This window comes from Conger conger, chromosome 19 (assembly GCF_963514075.1).
Source record: "Conger conger chromosome 19, fConCon1.1, whole genome shotgun sequence".
Lineage (NCBI taxonomy): Eukaryota > Metazoa > Chordata > Actinopteri > Anguilliformes > Congridae > Conger > Conger conger.
This window is the reverse complement of record NC_083778.1, coordinates 1449701-1476981: the sequence shown is the minus strand read 5'-3', so window position 1 is coordinate 1476981 and position 27281 is coordinate 1449701. Positions and strand designations below refer to the sequence as shown.

The 27281-nt window shown below is 43.3% G+C and overlaps 1 protein-coding gene and 1 pseudogene across 1 annotated transcript in view; one reads left to right on the top strand and one right to left on the bottom strand.

The window, feature by feature from the left end:
* LOC133118958 (NACHT, LRR and PYD domains-containing protein 3-like) overlaps positions 1 to 27281 on the bottom strand; it is a 734314-nt pseudogene that overhangs the window by 303892 nt on the left and 403141 nt on the right.
* The window catches only part of LOC133118959 (NLR family CARD domain-containing protein 3-like), a 43553-nt gene that overhangs the window by 10475 nt on the left and 5797 nt on the right, over positions 1 to 27281 (top strand). Inside the window, exons 7-9 of the mRNA XM_061229305.1 lie at positions 16996 to 17113; positions 18927 to 18991; positions 26180 to 26341. Of these exons, the coding sequence (XP_061085289.1) occupies positions 16996 to 17113; positions 18927 to 18991; positions 26180 to 26341 (345 nt within the window). The remainder of the gene's footprint in view (positions 1 to 16995; positions 17114 to 18926; positions 18992 to 26179; positions 26342 to 27281) is intronic.

The following is a 27281-nucleotide window of genomic DNA, read 5'->3' as shown; positions in this document are numbered from 1 at the left end:
CCATCTGTATGATTTTGGAAGTTTGAACAGCTTACTGGGCGGTGTGTGTGTGGTGGTGTTAGTTTCTGTCCTTTTCAGATACACAGTAATTTGGCTGTGATCAGACAGAGGGGTTAGTGGCTTGGCAGTAAATGCACTGAAAGAGAAGGGGTCTACATCTGTGACCATGTAATCAACTGTACTGTGGCCAGGAGGTGAGCAATAGGTGTATCCTCCTAAAGAGTCTCCTACCGTTGACAATGTACAGACTCAGGCTACGTCAGAGCTGCAGGAGTAACCCTGTCATGGTTGTTTCTTTGGAGGATATTCCAATTGTTGCAGGATTTTTGGCCGCTACTGTAGTTGTCTCCCTCTGTGCTGGTGAAATCCAGCAGGGTTCCGGTTCTGGAGTTCAGATCCCCACAGATGAGTACATTCCCCATGGCCTGGAAATGACACATTCTTTCTGCAGGTTGGGGAACATTTCTTCACAGAAATAAGGGGAATCTGAAGGAGGAATTTAGACTGCACAGAGAAACTCATCTTTTGGTTCAAAATTATTTTTAGATTTTCAACCATAAGTAATTTTTTCCTTTTTTGATGGGCTCAATTAGTTTTTGTAGTTCAGATTCATACCAAATTATTAGTCCCCCTGAGTCTCGAGTCTTCAATCTGGCTCTTTGAACCAAAAATTGAAGAGCTCAGTCCCTGGATATTCCACATGCTAATCGAAATAAATGTCATACTGTGGTAACTGTTAATGATTACAATTGTTTTGAATGAGACAAACAATATAGAAAAGAAACAATGTATTATATTCAGGCTGAAGGGATATAAACCTTTTTAACTCTGCCTTTATCAACAATATACAGCGGGTAAAATAAGTATTGAACACGTCACCATTTTTCTCAGTAAATATATTTCTAAAGGTGCTACTGACATGACATTTTCACCAGATGTCGGTAACAACCCATGCAACCCACACATGCAAAGAAACAAACCTTAGATGTCCATAAATTAAGTTATGTGTAATAAAGTGGAATGACACAGGGAAAAAGTATTGAACACACTTAGTTACATTTAGTTAATATTTTGTACAAAAGCCTTTGTTGGTAATAACAGCTTCAAGACGCCTCCTGTATGGAGAAACTAGTTGCATGCATTGCTCAGGTGTGATTTTGGCCCATTCTTCCACACAAACAGTCTTCAAATCTTGAAGGTTCCGTGGGCCTCTTCTATGAACTCTAATCTTTAGTTATTTCCATAGATTTTCTATTGGATTCAAGTCAGGTGATTGGCTGGGCCATTCTAGCAGCTTTATTTTCTTTCTCTGAAACCAAGTGAGTGTTTCCTTGGCTGTGTGTTTGGGATCATTGTCTTGCTGAAATGTCCACCCTCGTTTCATCTTCATCATCCTGGTAGATGGCAGCAGATTTTTATCAAGAATGTCTTGGTACATTTTTCCATTCATCCTTCCTTCAATTACATGAAGTTTGCCAGTGCCGTATGCTGAAAAACAGCCCCACATCATGATGTTCCCACCTCCAAACTTCACTGTTGGTATGGTGTTTTTGGGGTGATGTGCCATTTGACCTCCAAACATGGTGTGTATTATGGCATCCAAAGAGTTCAATTTTGGTCTCATCTGACCAGACTATATTCTCCCAGTATTTCACAGGCTTGTCTAAATGTTGTGCAGCAAACTTTAAACGAGCTTCAACATGTTTTTTCTTCAGCAATGGAGTCTTGCGTGGTGAGCGTGCATACAGACTATGGCTGTTGAGTGCGTTACTTATTGTTTTCTTTGAAACAATTGTACCTGCTAATTCCAGGTCTTTCTGAAGCTCTCCACAAGTGGTCCTTGGCTCTTGGACAACTCTTCTGATAATTCTTTTGACTCCTCTGTCAGAAATCTTGTGAGGAGCACCTGGTCGTGGCCGGTTTATGGTGAAATGATGTTGTTTCCACTTCCGGATTATGGCCCCAACAGTGCTCACTGGAACATTCAGAAGTTTAGATATCCTTCTGTAACCAATGCCATTAGTATGTTTTGCAACAATAAGGTTGCGAAGGTCTTGAGAGAGTTCTTTGCTTTTACCCATCATGAGATGTTTCTTGTGTGACACCTTGGCAATGAGACACCTTTTTATAAGCCATCAGTTGGGACCGAACCAGCTGATATTAATTTGCACTGACAAGGGGCAGGATTGCTTTCTGATTACTGATAGATTTCAGCTGTTGTCTTGGCTTTTGGTGCCTTTTTGCACCTCCATTTCTTCATGTGTTCAATACTTTTTCCCTGTGTCATTCCATTTTATTACACATAACTTAATTTATGGACATTGAGGTTTGATTTCTTTGCATGTGTGGGTTGCATGGGTTGTTACCGACGTCTGGTGAAAATGTCATGTCAGTAGCACCTTTAGAAATATATTTACTAAGAAAAATGGTGACATGTTCAATACTTATTTTACCCGCTATATACGTATTTCAAGAATATGACAATATTCATTCAGGAAAAAATAGAAACACATTTTTATTTATTTATTTTTTTTCCCCTCTATCCACTCAGCTTTGTACAGATGTACATGAGCAGCTGTTTGATCTCACCCATGTACTCAGAGTAATTTGGGCCTCGCAGGGCTTCAGCGTAGCTGTGTGGGCTGTGTTGTGGGGCGGGGTCCTGGGGGGGTGAGTCGAGCCGGGGCTGGGCTGGTGGGTCTGTGAGAGGCAGTGTGCTTGGTTGGGGTGCTGGGTCTGTGAGAGGCAGTGTGCTTGGTTGGGGTGGTGGGGGTAGTGTGCTTGGTTGGGCTGGTGGGTCTGTGAGAGGCAGTGTGCTTGGTTTGGCTGGTGGGGGTAGTGTGCTTGGTTGGGCTGGTGGGGGTAGTGTGCTTGGTTGGGCTGGTGGGTCTGTGAGAGGCAGTGTGCTTGGTTTGGCTGGTGGGGGTAGTGTGCTTGGTTGGGCTGGTGGGGGTAGTGTGCTTGGTTGGGCTGGTGGGTCTGTGAGAAGCAGTGTGCTTGGTTGGGCTGGTGGGGGTAGTGTGCTTGGTTGGGCTGGTGGGGGTAGCGTGCTTGGTTGGGCTGGTGGGGGCAGTGTGCTTGGTTGGGGTGGTCCATTCAGGTGGGCTGGGTGAGGTTGGTATCCCGGTCCTTTGTTGGGTGCGATGGCAGACCAGCGATCTCGGACAGAATCCGAAATTTCATGTCAGTAGCACCTTTAGAAATATATTTACTGAGAAAAATGGTGACGTGTTCAATACTTATTTTACCCGCTGTATATGTATTTAAAGAATATGACAATATTCATTCAGAAAAAAATAGAAACACTTTTTTATTTTTATTTATTTATTTTTTTTCCCCTCTATCCACTCAGCTTTGTACAGATGTACATGAGCAGCTGTTTGATCTCACCCATGTTGTCAGAGTAATTTGGGCCTCGCAGGGCTTCAGCGTAGCTGTGTGGGCTGTGTTGTGGGGCGGGGTCCTGGGGGGGGTGAGTCGGGCCGGGGGTGGGCTGGTGGGTCTGTGAGAGGCAGTGTGCTTGGTTGGGCTGGTGGGTCTGTGAGAGGCAGTGTGCTTGGTTGGGCTGGTGGGGGCAGTGTGCTTGGTTGGGCTGGTGGGGGCAGTGTGCTTGGTTGGGCTGGTGCATTCAGGTGGGCTGGGTGAGGTTGGTATCCTGGTCCTTTGTTGGGTGCGATGGCAGACCAGCGATCTCGGACAGAATCCGAAGTGCATCTTTGGTTCTGGGACACCAAATCTTTGGTACTTTTTGGCCAGGAAAAAGCTGCCCCTCGTTTATAAACTTCCCGCTGGAGTCTATTAAAATGGCCACCTCTGTGTCTTTTTGTGCGATCTGTTTGTTTGAGGGATTGTGTGCTTTAGGGTGTGTGGGCTCTCTGGTGGCTGTTTTGGGTGAGTTTCTATCTTGTGTTCGAGGGATTGTGTGCTTTAGGGTGTGTGGGCTCTCTGGTGGCTGTTTTGGGTGAGTTTCTATCTTGTGTTCGAGGGATTGTGTGCTTTAGGGTGTGTGGGCTCTCTGGTGGCTGTTTTGGGTGAGTTTTTATCTTGTGTTTGAGGGGCAGGTGTCTTGTTCTCCTCGCTGGGCTTGGTCTGTGAGGGTGTGAGGGGCTGTGTGTCGGTGTGGGCAGTGCCAGGGGCAGGAGCAGTGGCAGGGGCAGGGGCAGGAGCAGGGGCAGGGGTAGGGGCAGTGATGGAGTGCAGCTGCTCCCTCAGGCTCTCTATGGGCTTGTCTCTGTCTTGCAGCTGCTCTCTGACCCCTGACAGTTGTCTCCTCAGTTCCTCCCTCCCTTTATGAGGGATGGTCCCTTTCTCATCACCTGCTTTACCTCTGCCCGTTCCCTCTTTAGCCCCTCCTTGTCTTCCTGAAGAGCATCTCCCTCATCTTTGTGTTTCCCCACAAATATTTTAAGTTGGTTTCTCAGCTGGCTGAGCTGGTCCTCCAGAAGCTGTGAGTCTGTGTTGGTGGGGATGTGGGTCAGTACCTACTCCTTCAGCTCAGTGAGCTCCACCTCCAGCACCTCTAATCTGCCCCGCAGTGCTATGGAGTTGTTCGGCTTAGGTCAGGGGGTCCTGATCTGTGTGCTCACCGTTGCAGATTTGAGTGGGTTTGTCCCTCTCAGGCTCAGTGTGTGAATTGCCTTTTTTGTGCCCAGGGATGAGGGGGGTGTGCTGGCATTTTCATTTTTTTCCATCTCTGCCAACTTTTGTACCATGCTTCACTGCCCTGCACCGTTATGGTGCCATTTTGGTAGATGTTAATAGTCTGGCAGCAGTTTTCCGGGTCTTTCTCTTCATCTGCGAAGGTGAGAACTTGTCGCCCCTTACATATGTCTCTTAACAATGTGTGGGTAATGTGCACACACAGCTCTGTGTACAGCAGCAGGTTGTTGGTAGCACTTTTGCCCTTGCTCTGAGAACAATCTGCAAACAGTGTCTCTGGGCTTTCCCTCTGTAGTTTAAGTTTGTGCTGTGTTCAGAGGTCACTCCTTCAGGGTATAGAAAGGGGCCGGCCTTAACTGCTGCTGCAGCCTGTAACTATGGCAACCATCCGACAACAATGTTGGAGCTAGAGGAGAGCCCAACTGCCACTTTCCAACTGTCAAATTACTGTCAAAAAACAACAGCGAGATGTCCTGTGTTTTAACAATAATTATTTTAATCAAACTTATTCTTTCTTTTATATTTTAACCTATTTAAACTGTTCCTTTCACTATTATATATATATATATATATATATATATATATATATATATATATATATATATATACATACATATATATATACATACATATATATATATATATATAGACATACAGTCAGGTCCATAAATATTGGGACATCAACACGATTCTCCTCTTTTTGGCTCTGTACACCACCACAATGGATTTGAAATTAAACGAACAAGATATGCTTTAACTGCATACTTTCAGCTTTAATTTGAGGGCATTTACATCCAAATCAGGTGAACGGTGTAGGAATTACAACAGTTTGTATATGTGCCTCCCACTTTTTAAGGGACCAAAAGTAATGGGACAATTTGCTTCTCAGCTGTTCCATGGCAAGGTGTGTGTTATTCCCTCATTTATCTCATTTACAAGGAGCAGATAAAAGGTCTTTAAGTTAATTTCAAGTGTGCTATTTGCATTTGGAATCTGTTGCTGTCAACTCTCAATATGAGATCCAAAGAGCTGTCACTATCAGTGAAGCAATCCATCATTCGGTTGAAAAATCAAAACAAACCCATCAGAGAGATAGCAAAAACATTAGGTGTGGGCAAATCAACTGTTTGGAACATTCTTAAAAAGAAAGAACGCACCGGTGAGCTCAGCAACACCAAAAGACCCGGAAGACCACGGAAAACAACTGTGGTGGATGACAGAAGAATTATTTTCCTGGTGAAGAAAAACCCCTTCACAACAGTTGGCCAGATCAAGAACACTCTCCAGGAGGTAGGTGTATGTGTGTCAAAGTCAACAATCAAGAGAAGACTTCACCAGAGTGAATACAGAGGGTTCACCACAAGATGTAAACCATTGGTGAGCCTCAAAAACAGGAAGACCAGATTAGAGTTTGCCAAACAACCTCTAAAAAAGCCTTTACAGTTCTGGAACAACATCCTATGGACAGATGAGACAAAGATCAACTTGTACCAGAATGATGGAAAGAGAAGAGTATGGAGAAGGAAAGGAACTGCTCATGATCCAAAACGTACCACCTCATCAGTGAAGCATGGTGGTGGTAGTGTCATGGCGTGGGCATGTATGGCTGCCAATGGAACTGGTTCCCTTGTATTTATTGATGATGTGACTGTGGACAAAAGCAGCAGGATGAATTCTGAAGTGTTTTGGCAATATTATCTGCTCATATTCAGCCAAATGCTTCAGAACTCATTGGACGGCGCTTCACAGTGCAGATGGACAATGACCCGAAGCATACTGCGAAAGCAACCAAAGAGTTTTTTAAGGCAAAGAAGTGGAATGGTATGCAATGGCCAAGTCCATCACCTGACCTGAATCTGATTGAACATGCATTTCACTTGCTGTAGACAAAACTGAAGGGAAAATGCCCCAAGAACAAGCAGGAACTGAAGACAGTTGCAGTAGTGGCCTGGCAGAGCATCACCAGGGATGAAACCCAGCGTCTGGTGATGTCTATGAGTTCCAGACTTCAGGCTGTAATTGACAGGAAAGGATTTGCAACCAAGTATTAAAAAGTGAAAGTTTGATTTATGATTGTTAGTTTGTCCCATTACTTTTGGTCCCTTAAAAAGTGGGAGGCACATATACAAACTGTTGTAACTACACCGTTCACCTGATTTGGATGAAAATACCCTCAAATTAAAGCTGAAAGTCTGCAGTGAAAGCACATCTTGTTCGTTTCATTTCAAATCCATTGTGGTGTAAATGTAAATGTAAAAAAATGTGTATCAGTCGCCAAAGTGGTTAGTTAGCTCACCTCGTTATTCACGGAGAAAAAACAACAGACCACCATCTTTTTCTTTGGTTTAGGAACACTCGCTGACCATTTATTTTTCCCCTTTTACGCATGCTCATAATACCATCCCTTTTAAACAGTGCACGTAGGCACGCTCTAATAATGATGCGTAGGCTATTCAACATGACTTTGCTCTCATATTGTCACATATGTTTAACACTCCCACTCAAAGACATGTTTATAGCTCTATACAGTAGTATACAAAAACAAAACAAAAATACAGAACTCCAAAAATAAAACATTTGGCATAATGGCAGTATTCTAAAACCTGTACATCTGCCTGCCAGTTTACATTACTCTCCAAACAAATACCCTTTGAACCTCTCAAATTTAGCCTTCGTCACTGGATTGGTAAGGACATCAGCAACCATATCTGCAGTGGAGCAGTATTCTAGACATTTTTCAGCTAGACATTTTTCAGCAGAGGTCTATCGTGTATCAGTCGCCAAAGTGGTTAGTTAGCTCACCTCGTTATTCACGGAGAAAAAACAACAGACCGCCATCTTTTTCTTTGGTCTAGGAACACTCGCTGACCATTTATTTTTCCCCTTTTTACGCATGCTCATAATACCATCTCTTTTAAACAGTGTTTAACAGCTTCTTTGCTGAGCTTCTTAGCTTATTTTCCTTTTCTTGGAAATAAACTTAATCGAATTTATATTTTACTTAATAGGTTTAGTTTTTAACCATTTTCATTCGTCTCATCCTAAACAAAATTAAATCATATAAATTCAGGAGCTCATCTTCAGCATCTTAAACATGTCCCTCTGTCTCTGTCTGTCTCACCCTTCCAAAAAACATTAATTTATCGTGTTCAAATGTAAAAATCAGGGCTAGTAACATTTCAGGTGAGTTGATATTTTATGTTGTGAGCCCAGCTGGCTTGTGTTCCACCACTGCCATTGCTCTGGCTCTGGTAAAAAGCATATCACACACAATTGGGCTGGTGGGGGTAGTATGCTTGGTTGGGCTGGTGGGGGTAGTGTGCTTGGTTGGGGTGGTGCATTCAGGTGGGCTGGGTGAGGTTGGTATCCCGGTCCTTTGTTGGGTGTGATGTGTCTGAGGTGGGCTGGGTGGTGAGGGGGGTCCTGGGCGGTGCAGGAGGGCTCTGCTGGGCGGTGCTGGAGACTCTTCTTTTGTTGCCAGAGCGTCTGCTGAGTGCCACGTCTTTCAGCGTCTTGGCAAACTCCCCGACTGCTGACTTGAAGAGGTGAACCTGGTCGTGCAGGTCCCAGGGTCCGATGGTGGGGTGATGAGCCAGGTGCACGTTGGGTAGCAGAGCGCAGCCTCTGGAGATGTATAGTGAGGGGGTGGAAGTCCCTGCGGGGCAGGAGGGCTGAGATGGTGATTTTGGAGTTGGGGAAGCTCTCTCAGGCCCTCTCTGCCACTCTCCTGAGCAGAGCCCCCACCCTCTCCTGCTCTTCCCTCAGGTCATTTGTGCCTGTGTGGATGATGATGTGTTTGGAGGAGCTGAAATCAGGCTCGGGCAGAATCCGAAGTGCATCCTTGGTCCTGGGACACCAAATCTTTGGTACTTTTTGGCCAGGAAAAAGCTGCTCCTCGTTTATAAGCTCCGTTGGAGTCTATTAAAATGGCCAACTCTGTGTATTTTTGTGCGATCTGTTTGTTTTAGGGATTGTGTGCTTTAGGGTGTGTGGGCTCTCTGGTGGCTGTTTTGGGTGAGTTTTTATCTTGTGTTTGAGGGGCAGGTGTCTTGTTCTCCTGGCTGGGCTCAGTCTGTGAGGGTGTGAGGGGCTGTGTGTCGGTGTGGGCAGTGCCAGGGGCAGGAGCAGGAGCAGGGGCAAGAGCAGGGGCAAACTGCATCACGCTGAGATGGCCAACGCTGTCCTGCAGTTCTATAAGACAATCAGCAGGGAGGTTGTTCCACGCAGTACTGTGCAAGACTTCTGTGTATATGTAGTTTTGCTGCTTACCCCTTTTTAATCTTCTAAAAATCTTTGTTATTGTTCTTCACAAATCTTGTGTTTTTGAGTGATTGTGTGCTTTAGGGTGTGTGGGCTCTCTGGTGGCTGTTTTGGGGGAGTTTTTATCTTGTGTTTGAGGGATTGTGTGCTTTAGGGTGTGGGCTCTAGTGGCTGTTTTGGGGGAGTTTTTATCTTGTGTTTGAGTGGTTGTGTGCTTTAGGGTGTGTGGGCTCTCTGGTGGCTGTTTTGGGTGAGTTTTTATCTTGTGTTTGAGGGATTGTGTGCTTTAGGGTGTGTGGGCTCTCTGGTGGCTGTTTTAGTATTAATGGATTCCTCAATATTTAGGTTGTGAGCCCGGCTGGCTTGTGTTCCACCACTGCCATTGCTCTGGCTCTGGTAAAAAGCACATCACACACAAGACACACAAGACACACACATATCACACACAAGACACACAAGACACACACATATCACACACAAGACACACAAGACACACACATATCACACACAAGACACACACATATCACACACAAGACACACACATAACACACACATATCACACACAAGACACACAAGACACACACATATCACACACAAGACACACACATAACACACACATATCACACACAAGACACACAAGACACACACATATCACACACAAGACACACAAGACACACACATATCACACACAAGACACACAAGACACACACATATCACACACAAGACACACACATAACACACACATATCACACACAAGACACACAAGACACACACATATCACACACAAGACACACACATAACACACACATATCACACACAAGACACACAAGACACACACATATCACACACAAGACACACAAGACACACACATATCACACACAAGACACACAAGACAGTGGGTGGAAACCTGGCAAATTAAATACAATGTAACTAAATGTGAAGTTCTATTACATGTAGGAAATAAAAACATAAGGCAGGATGGCTGGTACGGAATTGGAAGGTGCTCAAGTTGAAAAAGACTTATGGGTAATAGTTGATCAAAGCATTTCAGGTTCTAGTGAATGTGCGGTAGCAGTGATGCTGGCCAAAAGGATGCTAGGATACATAGCCAAGAGTATTGAGTATAAATAAAAAGGAAGTTATACTCGCCTTACGATGCCCTTGTTAGAAAACACTTTGATTACTGGGACTGCACTTTAAGAAAGATATAGATGTGCTGGCAAAGGTTCAGACAATGTATACAAGATAAAAGTTCTTAAGAAAGACTTAAGATGCTTAATCTCAGTAAAAGGAGATTTTGGGGGGATTTGATTGAGGCTTTTAAATTCATGCAGAAAGGGGTGTGTCTCCAATTAAAAAGAAAGAAATCATGTTAAAAAAAAAAGACCCTTCGATTTCTCATGAATTATGCACAGTTTTGTCTTTGGGATCTTAGTATTTCTAACAGCAACAGCACAGTGGTCTCTTAGGTCATTGCAGAAAACACCAATATCAGATAATTTGTGAGGAACATTCGTCATTTTTAAGTCAATGAGAGTAGCTCAAAGATTTAAAATCATCAGACACTGGTCGTAACCCAGTTCAATCAAGTCATTTTGCTACAGTGCAGTGGATAGACTATCATTGGTGGCAGAAGGGGGTCTATAGCAACCAACAACAGTAATACAATGTTCTTTAGCCATTTCAAGATTTAGTGCAAAAAATGTAAATGTTTGCAAACAGATTTGGATATTAACAGATACTGTATTAACATGAAATTTGGATTTTACCAAAATCACTATTCCACTCCATCTCTTGGGTCGGTCGGTACAGAAAACATTGTAGCCGTTATTAGAAATATGGTGATTTAAAATATTTTTGCAAAGCCATGTTTCTGATCACAGAATTAGATCAGCATCCGTAGATTTAGCTTAGATTAGGATCATGTCTAATTTCGGAAGTAAACTGCGTACATTCAAATGAATAACGCAGAGACCAGACCTACATTTAAAATCAGCTGGGGTGCAACTAAACATCTCTGTCTCGCCAAAGTGAACAAGAAAGTCCTGTGGAAGCAACAAAATCTGAAGGAGAGTTCTTTGAGATTGTGAATCAGTTTTTTAAAACACAGGCTGAGAATGCACCCAGCTTGTTTGGTTGAGAGAGTTTGGGAAAAAGCAAGACGGTGGTTGCTCAATTTGTATATTTGTGCGAGTTTCACCACACAGGACGACCAGCTGGGAGCGCACATTGTCAGAATCACATGCCCAACAATGGTCGCCTTCATTGCCATCCCACTCAATTACCAAACTGAGCAAGGCAAGGATGACAATCATTGTCCAGGAATAATAAAAATACAAATAAATACTATCAGCAATCCTGCAAAGGTAGCTCACAACAAGGCCACAACTCGCCCAAGAAAGACAGCCTCGCCTGACAGTCACCACTCCACACCAAGCTCCCAGGTCAACACTGCTAGCTCCACCGACACATCAGCCAAGCTCCCAGGTCAACACTGCTAGCTCCACCGACACATCAGCCAATCTCCCAGGTCAACACTGATAGCTCCACTGACACATCAGCACAGCGGGAGAGCGGAGGGCTTACCCACTGAATTGGCTGCATTAAGGAGATGCAGGTAACTGGGGTCAGGATCTGCAGCAGAATGGATGAAGAGCGATGGGCTGATCAGTCAGGCAGGCAGGCGGTAGGCCAAGCACCATAATAATAAGGGGCTGTCACTTACTGCTGCCTCAGCCGGTTGTGCACCCACCGCACCTACAACTTCTAGGGACAGTGCCTCTGCTGGTTGTGGTGAACCAGCTACAGTGTGGGAGGAAAGTGTCAGAGACAACAGACAGCAGCAGCCCACCACAAATCAGACACCCAAGACAGGACAGGAGACAGTCCTCCCCTGGAGCAATGCAGGATTAAGGGCCTTACTCTAGGGCCCAACAGCTACGCGGATCTTATTGTGGCTACACCGGGAATCGAACCACCGACCTTGTGGATCCCAGTCATGTTCCTTAACCACTATGCTACAGGCCGCCCATTTTATTTGTGAAGTGCTTTTCCCAAGCTCAAAGCGCAGTACAGTACAAGCATTAATAAAGTACATTTAGACTGTTATAATATTATATCGTTTAAAATTGATGCGACATTAGCTGTTTTTGCAGATTATCAGTGTTCCCCAAAAATATATAATTATAATTTCTAAACACTTGGCTGTGAAGAAGCTCAGCCAAAAACTACCTCGATTGACCAGCAGAGGTCACCCGCTAGCTATACCCACTGCTCGACCGGAGGGTGCGAGGTGTGCTGAAATTCGTAAATTACATTACATTACATTATTGGCATTTGGTATATGTCCCGAAAGGAACAGTATTCATCATGCACATCTGACGCACAGACATCATCACCAGAATAAGCTGCTAGCTCGTTTATATATTGTATTGAATCTCAGGCGAAGAAATACTTGGGGCTAAGGGCGTGATATTTCGATGCCATTTCCCTCACATCAGCAAATCTCGTCTTCGTCTGTGTTATAAACACGTCAAGAACCTGGAAGTATGTCTGTACTTTGAAACGGGCCTGAGGATTTAACCTGGGCTCATCAATTGACTCATCAAACCCTCTCCTTTTTTCCTTACTCGAACATCGGCATATTCTGTATTTGGCCTGCAGTAGCTCGAGCCCCAGCTACAGTTAAAGTAATTGAGGTTTTTTACGCCACTCTCACAATAAGGGGTGAGAGAACCCTACTAAAAGAATCACCGATGAGCCCTGCACAAGTGCTATTCAATCAAACGAATCAGATGAATCAGATGGACGCTGATATTCTTAGAAAATGACGAATCTCTGTTTATTTATACAATTCATGAATAATAATAAAAACATATTGGTTGGACCGGGCAATGGCTCGTAGGAGCTGAGAGGTGGACACTTGTACCACAGTTACAATGTACAGAATTGGGTCACCACAGTTACTAATGACGAAGCAGAAACACTATGCAGAGCAGTCTGCACTCTCAAAGATCACACAGTGTAAATTTCAGGTAGAGGTAGTGAATGAATAATAAAGTAACAATAAATAGGCAAACAAACAAAATACACCATCGACCAATTAAATCAGTGTTACACTGCAAATTGTAGGGATATCACACAGAGATATTATCTGCCCAAATTAGCTATTGCACTCTGCCCAAGGGACCAGCCCAAAGTAGGTTTGTATGAATTGAAAAGACACATACAGTAAAAACACAGTGACAAGTCAGAGTTTATAAACCATTCAGGAGGCCCACGATTCAGGCTACCTGCTCCCCTCTTTCATAATGCGCCACCCCCTGGTGGACCCGCAGCTATTACACGCTCCTGAATATACATCTTAAGCAGTGATAAGGCACGGTACTAAATCAGAGGATTATAAAATACTGAACTTTATGCAAAAACAGTGACTGACGGCGCGCCACCTCTTACATAGTCAGGAGCAGGAGAACACACAAAACACCGAAAGAATAAGAGAGTTAGATTTAATTACACTACTTTCCCGCTGCCAGGCAAACCCCAACCCCAGTAATTTTGGAGGTTGGGTGTCTTGCACAGGGACACACATGGACACACACACCGACGGCGATTGGCTGCTATGCAAGGCACCAACCAGCTCGTCAGGAGCATTTGGGGGTTAGGTGTCTTGCTCAGTGACACTTCGACACAGCCCGAGCGGGGGATCGAACCGGAAACCCTCCGACTGCCAGACGACTGCTCTTACTGCCTGAGCTATGTCCCCCGTCACCTAGAATGGGACGGAACAAACCGCTTACCTCGTTTCAATATTTGTCACCCGACAATTCTCTCCGCTTGCATCGAATCGCCATCCACTCAATGCTGCGCTTGAAAAATAAGACATGGGAAACTACGCTGTCGAACTATAAGCCTTCCATGTTCTAGTTTTACTTATGAATCTGACACAGAGACTTATTTGACGAAAAGTATCCAGGCTGCACAAATTTACAATTCTTAATACATTACACCAATAACCGCAAGAAAAAGATGCTTGGCTTCCCTTCTGCACAGCTGCAGACGGCAGGCAGGCAGGTAACAATAGCACAGGTAAAGTGACGTATCCCCTTTTTATTTTTGTCTGTCAGGTGACTGAGGGAAGACTTATGTCCTAATGTCTCACCTGTCACATGTATTTCGTGCTGTCATCTTTGACAGGTCTGTTGCTAATTTATCCATGTTAAGGAACTCCTCATCTGACCGTATTATTTTAAAGTGATTTTCACAGTTGTCTACAAGTTCAAGAGCTGTGTGTAGATCTAGCGACTCCTTTTGAAGATAGTTAGACAGAGCGAAGGTTTTATGGAGAGATTTGGAGATGTGAGGGAAATGGCATCGCCTCACAGCAAGGAGGTCCTGGGTTTGAATCCCCGTTGGCCAGGGCCTCTCTGTGCGGAGTTTGCATGTTCTCCCCGTGTTTGTGTGGGTTTCCTCCGGGTACTCCGGTTTCCTCCCACAGTCCAAAGACATGCAGATTAGGCTGATTGGAGAGTCTAAATTGCCCATAGGTATGAATGTGTGAGTGAATGGTGTGTGTGCCCTGTGATGGAGTGGCGACCTGTCCAGGGTGTATTCCTGCCTTTCGCCCAATGTATGCTGGGATAGGCTCCAGCCCCCTGCGACCCTGTTCAGGATAAGCAGGTTAAGATAATGGATGGATATATAGAACACTATATGGACATTCACTCATTACGGATTAGTGAATAGTGAGCCATTTCAGACTAATTTATAACTAACTCTAACTGTTTAAAAGTGAATATGTGTCCAGATGAGTTTGTTAAAAGTAAGTGGAGAGAGAAGGAGGCAGACAGAAATAGAAGAGAAAGCTCAACTGCCAATGAAGAGCAGTAAGAAACAGAAAGATAGAAGTGGAGAGGATGTGTAAATAAATAGAGGAAAAGGTGAGGAGGAGGCGTAATGGCTCAGGCAGTAAGAGCAGTCGGAGGGTTGCCGGTTCGATCCCCCACCCGGGCTGTGTCGAAATGTCCCTGAGCAAGACACCTAACCCCCAAATGCTGGTCGGTACTTTGCATGGCAGCTAATCACCGTTGGTGTGTGTGAGTGTGTGAGTGTGTGTATGAATGGGTGAATGAGAAGCATCAATTGTACAGTGCTTTGGATAAAGGCGCTATATAAATTCCAACCATTTACCATTCACAAATGAGCGAATGGTCAGAGGAGGAGAGAGTGGACTGGAGCACGTCACAGATAGACAACACAGCAGCAGAAGATTCCTTAAAGTGATATTACAGTTTGGTGTAACATACATACTGATGTTATTACAACTGATTTGTAGCACTGTAGGGCAGAAGACAACTTCAATAGTTATTCTCTGTATAATCATAAAGATTTCAATCCGCATTTTCACTTTGTTATTATGGGGTATTGAGTGTAGAAATGGCAATTTCTTCCATTTAAAATGAAATCTACAAATAGTGTAGGGGTGAGAGCTTTCAGTATCTAGTCTTAATTCTTGGCTTTTGATTGCCTTTGGAGCAGGGGTGGATAGCAAGGACTGATCCACTTCAGGATTTTGTGCCAACTTCTGCTCTTAATTATTTAATTAGCAAAATGATGTCTTGATGAGACAATTGTATCGGAACCAGCAACAACTTCAAACTGCAAGTGTATCCTAAAGATTGTACTGTGCTCAAGTACAGGAGTGAACCAATGTCATTTCTACAGCTGGCAGAAAAATAAAGGAAGGTAATTGGTTGGACCAAAAAAAACAGCTCGCAGACCGGCCCACCAGGACCGGAGTTGTGCAATTCTGCTTTGGAGTCTGTTATTGGCATTTGTCAACATGAGGATCAGAATTGTGCTCATTTAAGTCAAGGAAGCCATTAAAAGCAAACAGTTTGGAACATCAAACAGTAACAGTATCAGCAGGTAGCTGAATTTATCTGATATATTTTATCATTATGAGACAGAGCAGTTGCCTGTTAGCAGAGGTGGGTACAGTAAATCCTCAAATTGTGTCCCTGATTCAATTTGAAGCCGGGCCTCGGATAATAGCCGGGGGCGTGGTCGATTCGGACAAATAAAGGCCGGCCCCCAAATACAAGCCGGGGTAATATTGCCTACCAGTAGGGCTATCAGTCCATGAGCACTAGAAGACATTGTTTAGCCTACACTAATTGATTTCTGAACGGTTACAGGAAGTGTTGAACAGTGTTGTGGCCCACTTTAAGTGTAGCCTTTTACTTTATTTCTAAGAATAAAATTCTACAACAGAAGCCTAATAAGAAATAAAGGCCTGCCTCGAATACAAGCCTGCCCCAAATAAAGGCCTGTGCTTTGTGCAGCCTAAGTAAATAAAAGACCCCGGACTCAGTTTGAGGATTTACGGTAGTAACATGCAACATTTACTCCGTTACATTTACTGAAGTACGTTCTTAAATAAATTGAACCTGTAGAGTCATTTTAAAGGAGGATACTTTTTACTCTTACTTGAATATATTTGGAAAGGAGATTTTTTTACTTTTACTCCGTTATATTCAGATTAATTTCTCTCACTACATTTTTTTACTCATTTAGATTTTCAATGCAAGTTCTGTTGGGTTGGTTCTCAGAGTTTGCCAGGTGTCTGGGTAAAAGTCTGAAAGTTCTGCCACGCCTCACAAATAAAGACACGCAAAGACACGTACACGTGTTTGGGGGATTATTATTATTATTTTACTATTATTATTATTATTATTATTATTTTTATTTTTTTTGTCTTCAGTATTGTTGTGCATATTTATGTAGGGTGGCAATAATTCTTGAGCCCACAGGATATGAAGATGTCATGTGTATGTCAGTTTGCCTTTAGCTGTGTTAGCTTGCAATGCTGTGGGAAATTTGTCACAGAAAACCAAAAGCAAAAAAGCAAACTCTCTGGCCACTGTGACAGATGTGTGTTATATTTTACATCATACCATTCACTATGCCAAATGTCCCACGGCATTGCAAACTAACTCACTGTCCACTCTGAAAGATGTTATCTTTTACATCCTACCTAACCTTTTTATTCTATAATGTATTCATTCTTCTTTACAGACTGAACAGCTGTGACCTAAGTGAGGAGTCATGTGAAATATTGGCCTCAGCTCTCCAGTCATCAAACTCACCCCTGAGAGATCTGGACCTCAGCAGAAATAACCTGGGAGATGCAGGAGTGAAGCTGCTCTGTGCTGGACTGATGAGTCCAAACTGTAAACTACAGAGACTGGACCTCAGCTACAATAACCTGGGATATTCAGGAGTGGAGCTGCTCTGTGCTGGACTGATGAGTCCAAACTGTAAACTACAGAGACTGGGGTGAGTAGTGCGGTGTTCTGTGTGACCTTAACTAAATAGAATTAGTGATTATGGCTCTATGCAGTGAAATGATGAAAAGCTCTTTCTCTCTTAGTTTACTACTCTGTCCATCGGCATTCTTTCTTTGTCCACATTAGTCTCATACATCTCTTCTTACTCCTCTATCACAGCAAAGAAAAGCAGGATAAAACCTGATGAGTCTTAGGGTTGACAGGTTTGTGTTTCCTGACCAGAATGTAAGGTTTCAGTGGAGTCTGTAGTATCAGGGCACAGGTGATGACTGGATGCTGGATGTCTGATTGATGTGGTAAAAGACTGACCACCTGCATAGTAAAATGTTTCAGGTCTGTCACACATTACAGTCTTCATCCATCTCCACTATTCACTACCTGCTATGAACTGTTATCAAATTCTTAATTTTACCCCACTCTCTCATGAAGGGGAGCTGTTCTCCCACGATACAGTACACCTCATTCCCACCGACAGAACAGGACTTTTGTGCTGACTGTAAGGAGCTCATTCCCACCTACAGAACAGGACTTTTGTGCTGACTGTAAGGAGCTCATTCCCACCTACAGAACAGGACTGTAAGGAGGTACTGCAGTTGGTGGTTGGTGATTGACACTGATAAGAAAGCCAAAGGGTAACTGTAAACTGCTCGTTCCTCAGAACACACTGTGCAGTGTTTGCTTGCTACTTTACGTTACACCTGATGACACAAGTCATTTGTGTAAACGTTGATCTGGACACATTCAGATAACGTGCAGTTATTGAAATAATTCATAGCGTCGTCATGAGTCATTTGCTTCAGCAGGCTTTGGTGGTCTTGCCGACAATCGCTGAGATGGTCAAAGGACAAAATAACTCATTTTGTTTTACTTCGGGAGGCTACTAGCGGCGTGATGATACCCTGAAGTTAATTTAGGTTACAAAGTTGATAACGGTGATCTAAACGCAGAGTAAAATTAAAAGGTTTGTGAACATCGTGGATATTGGCACGGCTTGAACGCAAACTGACCAATGGAGACAATGGACCAGACCGATGCCTTATATAAATGGTTACAAGACTAGGAGAGAAATAACTGTCCATTAACAGTCATTTTTATCCATTTATGTGTAATGATGAATGTTGAACTTTTAAAAATCTATATGTTTGCTGACCGAAGAACATATCACGGGGGATCCCCACAGTGATCATATGAACACTTTCTTGTGTTTGCAGATTCATGTTTGCAAATCAGATTCTGTCTCATATGTGATCATCATAGAGAAAATGTTTGGTAATTAAATCCTTGCAGTGGGTTCCAAACCTTTATCTTTTTTTGGTTAATGAAGCTAAATAATTGCCTTAGAATTTGGTGGATTAATTCATGAAATAATAATAAGAATAATTTATGAATGTAATTTACACAACCCTCTCCCTGTTTTTTGTATGTAGCACTCAGGGATGCATAGGCAAATAGGAAATGACATGTATGAACTGGCAAGGTGAACATTATTCCAATCTCCAGTGAATTTTAATGTTTGTGTGTGTGTCCATGTGTATGTGGTTTCTCCACAGGCTGGGTTGGTGTAATCTTACAGAGGACTGCTGTGATGTTCTGGCCTCAGTCTTGCGTTCTCCTCACTCAGAGCTGAGTGATCTGGAGCTGAGAGACAACGAGCTGCAGGATACAGGAGTGAGAGCGCTCTCTGCTGGACTGGAGGACCCACACTGTAAACTGCAGAGACTGGGGTGAGTATAAACACAAACCCTTCAATCGGGGTTGGAAATGTAAATGTATTTTTTAAAGGGGCGTTTTCTAAATAAATGTGTGAAATTTACAAAGTAGCATTTCAGCTTTTTAAAAAACCATTGCAGTGACCAACTAGTATCATGTGCAATTGGCATCAATATTAGTTAAAACTACAGGAAGAGGAGGAGGAGATTGTGGTCTCACAGAATTTTGATCAAGAAGCGATCTATAGTACCTCTGAGTTTCCAACTATAAACACAAGAAGGAAAAGATAATTCTTTATTACAGTATATAGTAGGCTATAATATAAGATGTGTTTGTCATGGAAGTGACGTATTCTGTGATTTCTGCGCAAACATCACATTACATTTTATTCAGCAGACACTTTTATCCAAAGTGACTTACAAAAAAAATCAAGGTCAGAGAACAAACAACAGAACAGGTCCAATAATGTACAATTTGCATAGGATCGGTTATAAAGCAATGAACATAAGTCTAATACGCAAGGTAGATAGGCCAGGTCTGTAAGTAATAAGGTCAGGAACTACAGTTCTCAGACAAATACACATGTGAAAGTCCTAGATTAAAGTAGATAATACAACACGGGGCTAAAGTCTGAGATTGGTGAAGATAAGTGACAATAGATTAGCAGACTCCCGCAGAGGAGTCAAGGTACAGTGTGAAGAGGTGAGTCTTCAGACTGTGGTAGAAAATGGGCAGTGAGTGAGCAGTTCTTATAGCAATGGGGAAGTTGTTTCACCACTAGGGAGCTAGAGTAGAGAAGCTCTGCAGTCGGGACAAGCGAGAGCCATTCACTCAGCTGGCAGGATGAGCAAGTCGGGCTGGCATTTGGACATTCCTCGGCTGTGTCCCAATCGGTGCTCTTGCCTACTTGCACTGATTCAGAGGTGGTCCCTGTTTTTGGCATCTCTGTGGTTTCCCTGTTTTTGTGCTTTCTGTGATTTTTCAACAGTTTTGTGCAGCAACTGTCAACCTTATAGTTGCCTTATATAGACCTACAGGTAAACACGCTTCTGAACTGCAAAGCTCATTGTTTAATTAATGTGTGCTTTTAAACCTACACTCCGACCCGTGTATTGCATCAATTCCCGGAAGTATCCACTGGAATGTTTCAAATTGGGGATGATTTAGCAGCTAGTCACAGATGAGTTAATCACAGTCCAGTCAAAAACCTCAGCCTGAGTTAGGGGGCAGCCTATAGCGTAGTGGCTAAAGTGCTTGACTGGGACCAAGAAGGTTGGTGGTTCAAGCCCCAGTGAAGCTGCAATAAGATCCATGCTGCTGCTGAACCCTTGAGCAAGGCCCTTAGCCCCACATTGATCCAGGGGATTGGCTCCTGCTTTGTCTAATCAACTGTCAGCTAAATAACTGAGATGTAATGTAATGTTCTGCTAAATTAAAGAGAAACGGCATGCTTTTATTTTCCAAGATAATTCGAAGCCATCCAATACATCAGCCTATAAGTGTATTTTACTTTTATCCTTGGAGCAGTTTTTTTTTTAAAGTTAAAGCGCTTGTTACTGTTGCTACAGTTGCTACAGTGCGTTATTTCCCACTACTGCACATAAGGTCTTTGGTTTATTTAATAAATAAATCTTAAAAAACACTCTGTGATTTCTGGCTCTTTCAGTTTACTGTTATTTTCAACATCTTTGCTGTGACTTCTCCATGACTTTAGTCCAGCATTTCCGAACCTTTTTCCTTCAGTGGTGCACTTTCCACATTGACTGAATCATGTCACACCACTCTAAAAAGCCAGTGACATGGGCTACACTGATGTGATGTCAACAGTAGCCATGAATGTCTCTGGGAGTTTGAATTTCCAGACGATTTTTAGTGACCTTCACCTTTTTGTGAATGGGATTACATTTTTCCCGCAGGATTTTATGAAACTGTTATGATGGTACTATGGACTGCTTTGGTGGTGTGGTTTTACTCTTTTGTGCCAGAGGGCTCTGTCCCTGGCTGTGAGCGGGACACTACCTACCCCAAACCACCATAATCATACGGTGTTTGTGTTTGTTTTTCCTTTTCATATCACATTTTCGGTTTCCTATCACTATTTCCATAGAGTGCACTAAGTTTGGGGGTGCACACCCAGCTGCTAGCTCACGTTTCCCAGGGCAAACACACGCAACACATCCACTCCATATTCACACCCTAACAGTTAAATCACTAATTTAAAATAACACACACATAAATGTCTTTGTTACTTTGCCACCGTTTATTGTTGTCCAGCTGTTAAATGTTGTGGAGACTTCTGTTGGTTGTCTGTGTTTAGATTTGTGACCTGTAGAATTTTTCATATTTAAAAAAATTAAAGACCATATTTAAAAATGCATGGCATCTAATCTAATCTAATCTAATGTTGCTTAAATTACATCTCCTCATTCATTTAATGTTAACCGATGATATTTGAAACTATTTGAAGCCTTCATGAACCACATGACCGCCCAGTGTTTTCACCCTCCATTGACACCACTCTCTCTATTGCTCTGAGGAAATCCAAAAGCAGAAGCCAACACTATCATTGTTTTCTGGTTACCAGATTACCCGCTGCGACAGGAAATATTTAAAAGCACCAAGTTTTCCTTTCTTTTCAGTTTGTGTTGACGCAGAAGCAAACCGCCAAATGAAACCTGAAACCAGTGTAGATGTAGAAGTGACCTAGGTGTAAGAACTGGCCCATCAGTCACTGCTGTGAAGAGATCTGAGTAGAAGTAGGCAGGACAATAGGTCTAGGAGTGTCAGCAAGCTGCATAATGTGTGCATGAGGTTTGGGAGGTTTAAGAGTTATGACGTATGTGGTTTAATTATTTTACAATAGCAAAACATTTTTTTACGTTGTATAATATGATATCATGTTTGAAGTATTATAGCATCAATGTCTGCACCCTTAGAAACCTATAATACCTATTATGAAATCATATCTAATAAATAAAGGACACAACTGAATACAGTGTTTTCCCCTAGGATTTTCTTCCCGTAGCAGTGCACCGGTTTGAAGAATTTAAACTTTCAGATTTAATAAAAGGATGAGGCAGGATCTTCCAGAATATCAGACTTTATTTCTCACGCAGACCATAAAGCCGAGGTGACTCTGCAGAGTGACCTCACATCAATCAGCTAATCAGCTATCTTTCATACAGTTTCAGACGGGCTTATTCCCGCCCCACAGCTGTCCGTCTACCTCCCGCCACAATGATTTCTCAATACGTGATGAAGACAAGTCAACTCTGATTGGTTTGGCACCAATTGTGCTTAGTATTGTGGAATCAGTGTGGTTCTAAAATACATGTTCCCTCCACCATTTCCTCGAGGGCCTGCAGGACCCACACCTGAAACCCTTGCACCCCTCTCGGACCATTCCAGCTCCAGAGGGACCTCTAGTGGTCTTTTTCTGAAGTGCATACAAACAGTAAAAAGGATGCAGTGAATGTGTCTTAACACTGAGTGCATATATTTCATATTTATGGATACCAATCAAGTTTTTTTCATTGGTTGTCACATTAATATGCTTTTGGTATGAGTGCATATTAAATACGTATTACCATACAATTATATGATGTATTACATTTCAACTTAATATTTCCAACAGTTGATGAACAGGTAATTTTTATCCAGTTATTTCACCCATTTTGAAAAATGAACAATTGTAAATGCCATTTCAAAGAATGTATTCTTCTCCATAATCTCCACATTTTTACAGTACATAATCCAGAATATCACAGTTCACCCTAATCAAGCCCTTCTCCATTTATAAAGCATTAAAAGCTTGAATGAGGGATTTAAATATTTTAAAGAAACAGAATTTTTGGTTGCGAGAGTTTCCAGTCAAATATTTTTCACCTGCAGTTGGAGTCATTTAAAATGAGTGCTAAACTGTGGCATTCCACAGGGAGTCATTCTCCCGTGGAATTCTGTGGATTTCCGCAGTAACAGTTTCATTGGATATGCTGTAGTTGGCGCTAGTCTACCACAATCAGTCACTGAATACTCCAAGGTCTGTGACACCTTGAAGGCAGTGGCTTTTAGAACTAGAGAACTAACAGCGGCAGATTGGCAAACTAGCAAGCTCAGTAATGAAGATACAGATAGAAAAACTTCAATCAGTCGACCTCAATCAATATATTAGTATGGAAGTATATATCGTATCGAAGATGTTATTTTGTGTTTGTATTGTGATTATTGTATTTATTTTTTATAATCTTCTCGACCTGTTGAAGTCTGAGGAAAGCACAAGGAGAGGTAGGGGGAGGGTGATGGATGGGGCAAAGTGCCATCCAGAAAAGAGTATTCACCCAGACCATGGCAGAACGTTCTAGTTTTATTTATGCAGGTATTCAACGGCTGTGTGTGTATGAGTGTGTGTGTGGGGGTATGTGTGTGTGTGTGGGTGGGGGGTCGGTATGTATGTATGTGTGTGTGTGTGTGTGTATGTGTGTGTTTGTGTGTGTTTGGTTCGGGGGGGTATGTGAGTGTGTGTTGGTGGGGTGTGTGTGGTGGCAGTGGGGTGGTATGTGTGTATGAGTGTTTGTGTGTGGTGGCACAGTACGTGTTTATGTGTGTTGGGGGGGTCGGGGAGGTATGTGAGTGTTTGTGTGTTTGTGTATGTCTGTGTAGGGGGGTTTGTGTATGTGTGTGTGGGTATGTGTGTGTGTGGGGTGGCGGGTTGGGTGTGTGTGTGTGTGTGTGAGGGTGTGTGTGAGTGTATATGTGTTTGGGGGTTTGTGTATGTGTATGTATGTAGAGTACTGTGCAAAAGTCTTAGGCACCTGTATAACATTCTGTTCAGTAAGATTCTTTCAAAAATAAATAAATGAAAGGTCCTAAATAAACGCACTATACATTTTACATTACATTTTTGTAATTTGCCAGAATAGTTAAAAACTTAATAAAATCAATATTTTTTGTGACCACCCTTAAACTGCATCACTTCTCTGAGATCAACGCTGTCCTGCAGTTCTATAAGACAATCAGCAGGGAGGTTGTTCCAAGCATGTTGGAGAACTTGCCAGAGTTCTTCTGCAGACTTTGGTTGGCTCCTTGCTCCTGATCTCAGACAGCCTTGATCAAGTTTTTAGGTAAAAAGTAGTCAATTACTTAATTTGTTATAAAAAATTATATAGTGAAATGTCTTTAAAAAAATTTATTTTGGAAAATTAATATTTGGATGTGTTCTTTAAACTAACACACACAAGAAATAAGCAAAAATATAATAAAGTGTAGGGTGCCTAAGACTTCTGCACAGTGTGTGTGTGTGTGTGTGTGTGTAGGGGTATGTGTGTGTGTGTATGTTAGTGTGTATATGTGTAGGGGGGGTCTGTGTATGTTAGTTGACGTTGTGGTGCCTCGGGGTGGATTCTGAGGTGTAGTGGGTGATGTATAAATGCATAGTGTGGTGCCTCGGGGTGGATCCTGAGGTGTAGTGGGTGATGTATAAATGCATAGTGTGGTGCCTCGGGGTGGATCCTGAGGTGTAGTGGGTGATGTATAAATGCATAGTGTGGTGCCTCGGGGTGGATCCTGAGGTGTAGTGGGTGATGTATAAATGCATAGTGTGGTGCCTCGGGGTGGATCCTGAGGTGTAGTGAGTGATGTATAAATGCATAGTGTGGGGCCTCGGGGTGGATCCTGAGGTGTAGTGGGTGATGTATAAATGCATAGTGTGGTGCCTCGGGGTGGATCCTGAGGTGTAGTGGGTGGGCCAGGAGTCAGCAATTATCCAAAAAAATTAATCTTTTTATCTTTTTCGGGGTAATGGTTATAGCGCCCCCCTCAGGGCAAGGGTAGGGAAAAACGGTAGAAATAAAATGGGCCGTTCAGGCAAAATCAACTCAAGTTCTTCCTGGACCGGGGTATGCTCCAGAACCTCCTTCCTTCTTCCCTCTTGGGCCATGTCAGGGCTGGGGGGAAGCACAGAGGTACAGGGTAAGTACGATTGGGGTTTTATTAGGCTCACGTGTCCTGCGTCAGATTCCGGGTCTTTGAGTTTGCCGTCGGGGAAGGTGGGGTCTCCTTCAGGGCCGGTTCGTGGGGTCGGTACGGCAGGGCGTAGACGTTCTGTCGTCTATCCGGTTCGGAGCTGGCTCTTCCTCTCTCTTGTCTCCCTCTTTTAGGATAGGCGCCGACTGACTCTGTTTGTAGCCTCGACCGGGCCTTAAATCTCTTCCCCTGCTCAGTAGAGAAAAGGCCTGCAGCTGGGTTAGTATTTTTCCACCAGGTTCACTCACGTACGCTGTCCGGGGTCCTGGACTGCAGGTAGAGGGATCTCTCTCATGGGTGCTGATCTCCCCATCACCTCTCTGGGAAAATAGAGTCCTTCGTATGCCTCTCCTAATGCGTAACGTTTGCGTGGTTGCGTTGTGCAGGTCCTTCTGGGGTTCTCCACCCACGTGGCGCAACATGCAGGAGCAGGGGCCCCACAACATGCATATGTGTTTCTGTGTGTGTGTGTGTGTGTGTGTGTGTACAGGATATGTGCATTTGTGTGTGTGTGTGTGTGTGTTGGTGTCTCTTCACCCGGACTGGGAAGAGTCAGAGTCTGACATGGATTACTGAATACATAAACCTAATTGTTGAATTTGTATATAGTCCTATTAGAGTTATTGTTCATTAAAGTGAAGCATCTATCTTTTATGTCACGCTTTGTAGAATAATTTTTTTATTCAAGTAACGAGTTATCAATTTTTCTGAAGAAATTTCTGTTTAATGGCAGTACAAGTATGTGATGTCGGCATATTTGAATGTAAACTTAACAAAATGTTTAAGAAAAAAGGCATGTATTAGAGATTAATTTAACATTTTAAAATGCACCAGAAGCCTCCAAATTGCCTCAGAAAAAAAAAAGCTTTTTCTTTTTGGCCAACTACTTACATTTTGGGGAACACTGTCAATGTTTTGTAAGGTGTGTGACACACACAGCTCTGTTAGTTTATGTGAATGTGCTGTAAGGTGTGTGACACACACAGCTCTGTTAGTTTATGTGAATGTGCTGTAAGGTGTGTGACACACACAGCTCTGTTAGTTTATGTGAATGTGCTGTAAGGTGTGTGACACACACAGCTCTGTTAGTTTATGTGAATGTGCTGTAAGGTGTGTGACACACACGGCTCTGTTAGTTTATGTGAATGTGCTGTAAGGTGTGTGTGTTCTTCTCTCTGCAGGCTGTCAGGCTGTAGAGTCACACAGAGAGGCTGTGATTCTCTGGCTTCAGCTCTGTGTTCAAACCCCTCACACCTGAGAGAGCTGGACCTGAGATACAATCACCCAGGAGACTCAGGAGTGAGAGTGCTGTCTGCTGCTAAACTGGACACACTCACACTTCTGTGAGTACACACACACACACACACACACACACACACACTCACACTCACACTGCTGTAAGTACACACACACACACTCACACTCACACTTCTGTAAGTACACACACACACACTCACACACACTCACACTGCTGTAAGTACACACACACGCACACTCACAGTGCTGTAAGTACACACACACTCACACACACTCCTGTAGGTACACACACACACACGGCTGTAAGTACACACACACACACACAAACACACACACACACACACACACACACACTCTCACTGCTGTAAGTACATACACACACACACTGCTGTAAGTACACACACACACTCACACTGCTGAAAGTGCACACACACACACTCACACACACTCACACTGCTGTAAGTACACACACACTCACACTGCTGAAAGTGCATACACACACACTCACACACACTCACACTGCTGTAAGTACACACACACACACACACTTACTCACACTGCTGAAAGTACACACACACACTCACTGCTGTAAGGACACACATTACATTACATTACATTATTGGCATTTGGCAGACGCTCTTATCCAGAGCGACACACAACAAAGTGCATACCCATAACCAGGGCAAAGTGATAAGTTCGCTCCCACTCACTGCTGTAAGTACACACACACACACACACACATACCCCTCCGCCCCACACACACATACACACCCCCCCCCCCCCATACACACACACACACCCCTCCGCCCCACACACACACACACACCTCTCCATCCCCCCACACACACACTCACATACACACACTCACTGCTGTAAGGACACACACACACTCACACTGCTGTAAGTATATTCACACACACACACACACACACACACACACACACACACACACTCACACTGCTGAAAGTACACACACACACAAACACACTCACACTGCTGAAAGTACACACACACACACTCACACTG